This window comes from Cervus canadensis, chromosome 15, assembly GCF_019320065.1.
Source record: "Cervus canadensis isolate Bull #8, Minnesota chromosome 15, ASM1932006v1, whole genome shotgun sequence".
Taxonomy (NCBI): Eukaryota; Metazoa; Chordata; class Mammalia; order Artiodactyla; family Cervidae; genus Cervus; species Cervus canadensis.
Genome location: NC_057400.1, coordinates 368,615 through 376,673, shown reverse-complemented (window position 1 = coordinate 376,673; position 8,059 = coordinate 368,615). Strand labels below are relative to the sequence as shown.

The following is an 8,059-nucleotide window of genomic DNA, read 5'->3' as shown; positions in this document are numbered from 1 at the left end:
TGACACGGTCTTTAGCCAGCACCCCTTTTTTTTCTAAGAATCTTTCCCAACACAAGCCCATGGGTTGGGACAGTTCCCCTAAGTCACGAGGAGGCCAGGAACTCTCCGCAGGCCACAGGGCTCCGCGGCTCTGAGAGGCCTCAGAGGATCCGCCAAGACGCCAACCTGAGTCTGGCTCTCCTTGGTCACCTGCCCGGACCGTGGCGGCGGGGAAGGCCATCGGGGAAGGCCATCTCGTCACTTCTCCGGGCTTTTCAGCCCACACACAGGGTAATTCTCAAACACAACCACTATCTGTTAGCTGCAGATAGAAAGAGAAACTAGTTAGAAAAATGTGATTCCCGCGCAGGAAAGTCAGAGCACAGAAGAGTTCAGAAGTGGGCGGGTGTATGTGTTTAAAAAAAAAAAAAAATGGGTGGGAACCCCATCAGCCAAGTCTGCAGAAAAAACTAAGTGAAGCCTGCCCATCTCCGGCCTGAGCCCCTCCCCGCGGCCCGAGCCGAGGAGTCTGACACAGGTGCCGCTTCCTCCGGCTGCTGAGGGTCAGGAGCGGCCGACCGCGACCCTTGCCACGGTCCGCCGGGCCGTGCCCCGCGCGGGTCAGCGATGAGCACGCCGCTGCCGCTGATCACGACCCAGCAAGGTGAGTACCCGCCGGGGACGGCGGGCGAGCCCGCACTGTGGCCAAGGCGCCCAGGGACTCTGGCTGGCCCGGCCTCCCGCTGGGCGAGGGACCCACGCGACCGCCTCACCGAACCTCGCGGGAAGCCGGGCGTCGCAGCGCCCTGGGCATCGGGCATCGCGGGGTCGGCGTCCCCCGAGCCTGGCGCGCGGGCTCCGCGCGCCCCGGGCCTGGAGAGGCCACCTCCGTCCCAGCGGCCATCCGCTGGCTTTCTGTTTCTTTGTGTGGTGGTGGGTAAGTGCCTGCGGCCAGAACTTTTCCCCTAAGAGAATGAAGAGGGAGAGACAGATCGGTAAGCAGCGCAGAGAGAAAGCACAACAACTTGTTTTCGGGGCTGCGCTGGCAGGAAGGCGGAGGCGCGTTCTGAGAAACTCGGAGTTAACTCTGCTAACTCCGACTCCTCTCCTCTCCCAGGCGGGAGGGAACCAGCCACACGCAGATGTTACAGGGATCGGCTCGGCTCGCCTTGACCGTTTGGACGGTTGCAATTCTCCAGAGCCTGTTTTCTTTCTTTTTAAAACCAGCACTTGCTTTCTTAAGGACAGGAAATCCCGCTGGGGTTCTTTGTGAATTTCAAAAGCAATGTTCTGAAACGTTACTGGGCCTCCCCCAACCCCACCCTCTCCCCCACCGTTGGGCTTTTGCAATAAACATTAAATTTTCATTTAAAAAACAAGCAAACACACAAAAAACTGTTGATCACTCCTCCCTACTCTGGCTAGGTCTGATTCTTAGAAACTGTCAGAGGAGACTCTCTGAGTCTATAATGTAACACATTTAGTAGTTAACAGGGTCTTGGTTATGGGTACTGGAGACACACTCCATTTGTTTATGTCTTTTAAAAAAATGGCCGTGTGGCCTTAGGCAGCAAACTTGAGCCTGGCTGAGCACCGCTGGGCCGCCTCTCTGTGTACATGGCCATGTGTGTGCCCACGAGGTGAAGTGTCCGAGTTCCTCCCTGCCCGCTTCCGGACGTGTGTGCAGCTTATCACAGGAACCGGAGGCAAGCCGACATCCCTTGGCTGCGGTGTCATCACCCTTTGTGGGAATAAGAGGATAGTGTGCCTGTCTGGATTGTGAGTTGGTACACATCAGTGGCTCAGCATAGAGATGAACACATGTTCAGCGCTTGATAAATTCCAGCATCTTTATCATACTGAGAATCCATGAGCTCCTGTGAGTTCGTGTTGACCTTTGTGTGTGTGTCTGTGAGTGTGAGTCAGACACTAGTGAGTGTGTGTCTGTGTGAATCAGATACTATTTAGTGTGTATGTGTGTCTGAGGGGGCCAATTCAGGTACCAAGGAAGCGCAGGCCTAAATCCTTCCAGTCTGGAGAAGACGGGCATGCTCAGGGAGCCTTGCCCTCCCCCAACCCATCCACTCACCCTGCCCCTCTACAGCGGTTCTCCAGGATTCAGGTTTCAGACCGCGACCCGTGACGGATGACTGCAAACACTTCTCCTCCAGAACTGATGGAGATACAGCCCTTACTTGCATACAGTTCCAGATTACCCTTAGGATTTACTTTCTGGCAGGATCTCTGCCGTGGGAGAACCATGGGGCTCTATTTCTCACCACCGCTGCTAACTCAGGCAGGATGTGTCTATATCCTTCCTGTCTCAGTTTACATCGCTACCCCACCCCCAGAACCAGAGATTAGAACAAGAGGACCTGCTGCTTCCTCCCAGCCAGGCCTCCCCCACCCAACTGGGTGCATAAACCCAAGGGCCACAATTACTGTGGAGGGGTCATGTGCAGAAATCCAGTGCCTTGCCCCTGGTGGGGAGGGATCAGGCTCAGTGAGGAGATGGCCAGGTCCGGCAGCTTTATATAGAATGCGCTACCTCTGGCAGAAGCAGGGAGGATTGTGTTCAGTGCCAAATGACATTCCATCGAAGCTGTTGCTCAACCCCTCCAGATATCCGTGGCCTTTGGGAGTCACACGGCCTTGGCACAGTCCGCAAGTGCACCTTCCAAGGGTGCCCAGAGTTGGCCAGTTATCTCTGGGGACTTGCAGTGCCTCCAGGGAAATAGGAATGTGGGGTAAGAGGTGTCCTGCGTTTGCAGTGGGAGCTCACCACCCCATCTACCATGTGGAGAGAGAGGCCCTTCACCAGCAAGGAGAAGCTGGCAAGTCAAGTCAGTCTGCCCCGTTGAGTGGCAGGTAGATAGTCCATCAAAGGCCCGTCTGAGACCCCAACCTAAACACCTTCCAAAGGGTGAGCAAACACAACAGGCACTCTTTAGCACAAGTTACAAACAAAACAAGAAAATTTAAACAATGTTTGAAGAGTTCATAATAGAAAAGGATACTTTCTTCCCACCTCCAGGGCAGGAACTTTATAGATTTATGAGAAACCTGCTAGAAGTATTGTACATCTATACAATTACTTTTTCATTTACAAAATGAAACATGTATTCTACTTCATCTTTTTTTTTTTTTCATAAGACCATGTTTTACAGAGTATACTTTATCACCATATATAGATCCATCCTTCTTGGGGCTGCATAGTATGAATATGAATGGGTTATTTAACCAATTCCTCCAAAAATGGACATTTGGGTTGTGTACAGTCTTTGATTTCTTTTTTTAACCAGACACTGTGCTGCCATGACAACCCTTGTAAGTAGGGTTTCATATACATGTGTTTATATACATTTAGGATACTTTCCCTCAGAATTTAATTTGGACTAAAAGTATATACGTGTAAAATGTTTTTAGATACTGAAAAAATGCCCTTCAAAAGGTCACGTGACTTTCTAACACTTTCCGACAGCCAATGAAAATGGTGTTTCCCCGCGTCCTCACTCTCTCTGTGTGGTTTTTATCTTGGCCAATCTGATGTGTAACCCATGTTGTCACTTTTGAATGTGCCTCTGTAATTACACGTGCTTTTGCACTTCTGTAAGATACTGTGTTTCTTTTGCTGAGAAGTACCTTGTATGGCCTTTGCCCACTTCTAGCAGGTTCCCTACCCCCAATGAGGAAATATGCCCCAGAAGTTAAATGAAGTGTCCTGTCTCTCATGGTGAGTGAGAGGGTGGACCTGAGCCCCACAAGTGCTGTGCTGGGGAGTCAGACTTGACTGGATACCGTCCCCAACACTTACTGACTTTCAGGAGATGCAGGAGACCTTGGAGCTTCAGTTTTCTCACCTGTCACTGGGGATCACAACAGCTACTTCTTGGGAATCATGTGATGAACGAGAGAATGAGGGTCTGGCGCCGTGCCCAGTGATGCGGTATTGGCAGGTGTTGTTGTTAACAGAATTTAGCAAACCTGGCCTGCAGGTGCTGATCATCTCCAGAGTCTCCCTAGCAGAGAGCAGTGAGTTTGCTTTTGATAACGGAACAGAAGCAATGTCAGAACCTATATGCCTGGGCCCATGGTCCAGCCTTGCCTGGGTCACGCCTGCACTGCCTGGCCTCACAGGCATGCTCCTCCCTGCTGTGCAGGTGAAACACTGGAGGCTGGGGGTGATGATCCTCAGGGCCCCCAGGGCCCCAGGGCACAGCCAGGCTGTGGACACAGGCTATGAGACTCCAGAGCCAACAGAGGCTGACCTGAGGGGGGCACTAGGGTGCACGTGGGCCTGCTGCCCGTGTGTGCCTGCTGCCTGTGTGTGCCAAGCAGGGCCTTCTGCCTCCCACAGGCCATGAGGACCATGCCCAGGAAACCAGGACTGTGCCTTTGCACAGATGCTCAGAACCTGCCGACCACACCTTAGCTTTTCGGCCAGGCCTGTGGTCCAGCCTTAGTCCACCATTGCTTGCCATCACCCCGACTCTGTGGTCGGGCCTGACCCACACTGGGCCAGCTGCTGCCCTCCACAGCCAGCTTGGGCCATCCCCTAGGGTCCTTCCTCCTGCCTGGACCACCCTGTCCCTCCAGCTACACCCTCACACCTTCCTGCTTCGGGCCTCCAGGCTCTCTGGGTACTGCCCCCCATACACACACCTATACCTGCTGGTCAGTTAAGGCCTCCCTGGGCCCTCCTGACACTAGAAAAACACTCACTGGGGCCCTGAGGACGCTTTGCAGCCTGAGGAATTTCTGGGTCTGTCACATTTTCAGGAATTCTGACTTCCAAGAAACTCTGTGACCCCAACTCTCCCCTACCACTTGGGGCCTAGCTCAGAAAAGTGCTCAGCCAACAACTCAGACACGAACAGGTGACTGCACAGACCACCCAAGGGCCAACACTTCCTGGGCCCATGTCCATTCGAAGGGCCAAAAGCACCTTTTAATATCATTTGCTCAATAGGTCCTAATCCAGAACTTGGGTATCAGTAAATAATACATTGCAATGGACAGAAAGTCAAACCAAAACCAATTCTAAGAACATGCAAATGGGCCCCAGGCACCACCACAGAGCTCTTCCGCTCTGCATTCACTGATTGGTATTTCATTTTTGCCTCCTCTGTTCCCCCGTCTGCCCTCCCCATCTCTGCTCAGGGTTTCCTTCAGAGCATTACATAATCTGAACTTCTGTGGGAACACCACTTCCTGCCCTTCATCATTATAAACTTTAATCTGGGTACATCCTTCCAGAACAAATGTTAGTGTGCAAAATCTTAGCCAAGGGCAGATACAGTCAAGGGTCAGTTCTCTCTCTCAGGCCAGCGGGAGCATGAGCTCAAGACACTGGGCTCCCTCACAGGCTGAACCTCACACAACTCCCGTCACCCTCCCTCCTGCCACCGGAGAGCCTGTGTGCTCATTCCCTGTGGTCAGAGACAGCCACTGGCCTGCCTCGCCTGGTGATCTGTATCAGAGCATCACTGGCTGCCCATCTTCCTGCTCTGAAGCCCCGCCCTTCCTTTTGGCCCAACATCTTCTCCAGCTCTCATTCCTGACTCTTTAGGATTGATAAATTGCTCAAGGCTCAGTGTGGAGAAGGAAATGGCAACCTACTCCAATATTCTTGCCTGGAGAATCCCATCGACAGAGGAGCCTGACAGGCTACAGTCCATGGGGTCACAAGAGTTGGACATGACTTAGCAACTAAACAGTGTGGATAACTCTGCGAGTTAAAAACCCTAGGAGTAGGGGCCCAGCCATTGAAAGCACCCCCGCCCCCCCCCCCAATATGGTGAGATCCACCATCTGGAGTTTGACCAGGTGCCCATAGTAAATATCAGACAAAAGTCATCTTGAGGTTCCAGCAGGAAGGAGGGGATAAGTGCACCTGTTCTTAACAAGGTCTGGCCTCAGGGAAACTTAACCAGAGCCTGGTCTGATGTGATACTGTCAGAGCTGAACTGACCTAGAGGAAGGGAAATTCCCACCTCCAGCCCATGCGAGCCTCCTGTGCCCACCTGCAAGGACAGAAACACACCGAGGGACACTTGGGAAGTTCACAGTCCAGAGAGATGGGCTCTCTAAAGGGGAGACCTCATTAGACCATAGGGTGCTCCCCTTTGCCTGCCCTTCACCACCCCATCACAATAGGTCATTTTACCCAGTATATCACATCTGGCTGCCAAGAAAAATTACAAGACATACAAGAAGACGAAACACACAATTTGAAGATATAGAGCCAGCATCAGAACCAGACAGAGAGGTGGAAATTATCACACTGGGAATTTAAAACGACTGTGACGAGTAACTCTTTATGACACTTTTATTATAGTCTCTCTTGTATCTGCCACACCTCCCTTCTTTATCGCCAAAGCGTTGTGGCTGGTACACCCTGCTGCTCAGTGGACGCACCTGTGACCCTTGCTGGGTCTCCGAGGAAAGGAGGCTTGAATTTGGGGCCTTTGGGAGGAACATGCTCTGGACAAGGATGCTCCATCACCTCACTGCACACCTAGTGTAGGTGTTTTATCTCCACTGTGATGGACTGGCTGGCACGTCACTTGCAGGGAGCACAGCTGGGACCCCCATCCCCCTTCTCCCTCATACAATGCACACTTTTATGAGAGTTCAAGTATGCAGCTACCAGCTGACCCTGGGCCCCGGCACACCCCCTTGAGCCCTGGAATGGAGAGTCTTCTTGTTTACTTGTAGCTGTGGACACATATTTCAGCCGTGTCTTACAGTGAAGGGGATTGTGGTTTGCCAGATCAAAACTAGATAAATCGTCCTATCTGCCCTTTGTGCAGGGTTCCTATCTGTGACGTCTGTGTTCACTGGACAGCAGAGTCCCCGGCTGTGAAAGGTCCTTTCTCTTGGGATGCTCACCATACACACGGCCGTTAGCAAGGAGGGAGTTCAAGCTCAGGCCCCTCTGCGGTACCTTGTGAAGCCATTTAGTGCAAATACACTTGGCCTCCGTTGTCTAGTGACCAGGAGGCTAGAGAGCAGCTTTAGAGTCAGGCTTTGGGTTTGAACGTGGATGGGCTCTGACCTGACTGCGGCCGTTTGTTCTCAGCTCGTGGGTGAAGCTCCTGACACAAAGCCTGGTTTGCGTTTATCACTGTCCCTGCCCGCGTGCTCTGCCGTCTGTGCTCAGCGAGTTCTGGCTCACTCTCCGCTGTCCGGCTCCTCTCCTTGTCTCCTCATTGGCCGCTGAAAATAATACCAAAGGCAGGAGGCAAAGTCTGCCCGGGTCCTAGGGCCCTAGACGAAGCCCTCAGGCCCAGCACAGAAGTCACCTTGGCAGTGGCTCTGGGACACCGCGCCCTTCTGTGCTGGGACAGCTTCGTCCCAGGGCTCTGTTCTCCCACTACGTATCACGGAGTGAGCAAGGTGGGGCAGACTGCATGTGTTCTCCCCCACCAGCTGTGACTCTGAACCACCCTTTCACCCTCTGCGGCTTAGTCTTCTTAGCTAGCATCCAAGGAGAACAACCCGTGCTCCCTCAGCTTCACCGCCCACTTAACAATAAGAGTCTTGGCTGTCTTGAGGAAGAGTAGGCTCCTTAAAATCATACAGGAGTGAATGGATGGAGGGGTGGATGGACAAGATGGGTGGGTGGATGGAAGAAGAGAGGGAAGGATGCATGGGTGGGTGGAGGGATGGGGAGATGTGAAGGGCCAACCAGTGTAAACAGTCTGATCTACACTGAGAGCGCTGCCAGCCCCGTATTCACCTGCACCTTCCCTGTCCTGAGTTAGCCCGGCCCCTCGGTGGCCTCCAGTGGCCTCTAGCTCAGCCCGATGCCTTGCCCTCCCAGCACTCCTGAGCACCCCAACCTGTGTGCACACGGGGCTCCCTCCCTCCCGCCTGGCCTGCAGCTGCTAAGCCCTTAGTGTCTGTCCCTCGATGTTGCCACTGGGTGGGTGCGGAGCTGGTGGCCCCGCTCTCCTGGGCCCCCTTCTCCCACTCCCGGCCTCCGACCCGTGCCTGCGCTCCTGCGAGGAAGCTGGGTCTTCTCTCCTTTGGTTGTGCCCTGGGATTGATTTGTCATTTGAATAACTTTACTTCAGCT

General features: G+C 53.3%; 1 protein-coding gene across 1 annotated transcript in view; it reads left to right on the top strand.

Annotated features, from left to right (window-relative positions):
* The first annotated feature begins 367 nt into the window (after positions 1-367).
* GYPC (glycophorin C (Gerbich blood group)) overlaps positions 368-8,059 on the top strand; it is a 44,514-nt gene continuing 36,822 nt past the window's right edge. The window contains exon 1 of the mRNA XM_043487933.1: positions 368-643. Within this exon, the coding sequence (XP_043343868.1) occupies positions 607-643 (37 nt within the window). The 5' untranslated portion in view covers positions 368-606. The remainder of the gene's footprint in view (positions 644-8,059) is intronic.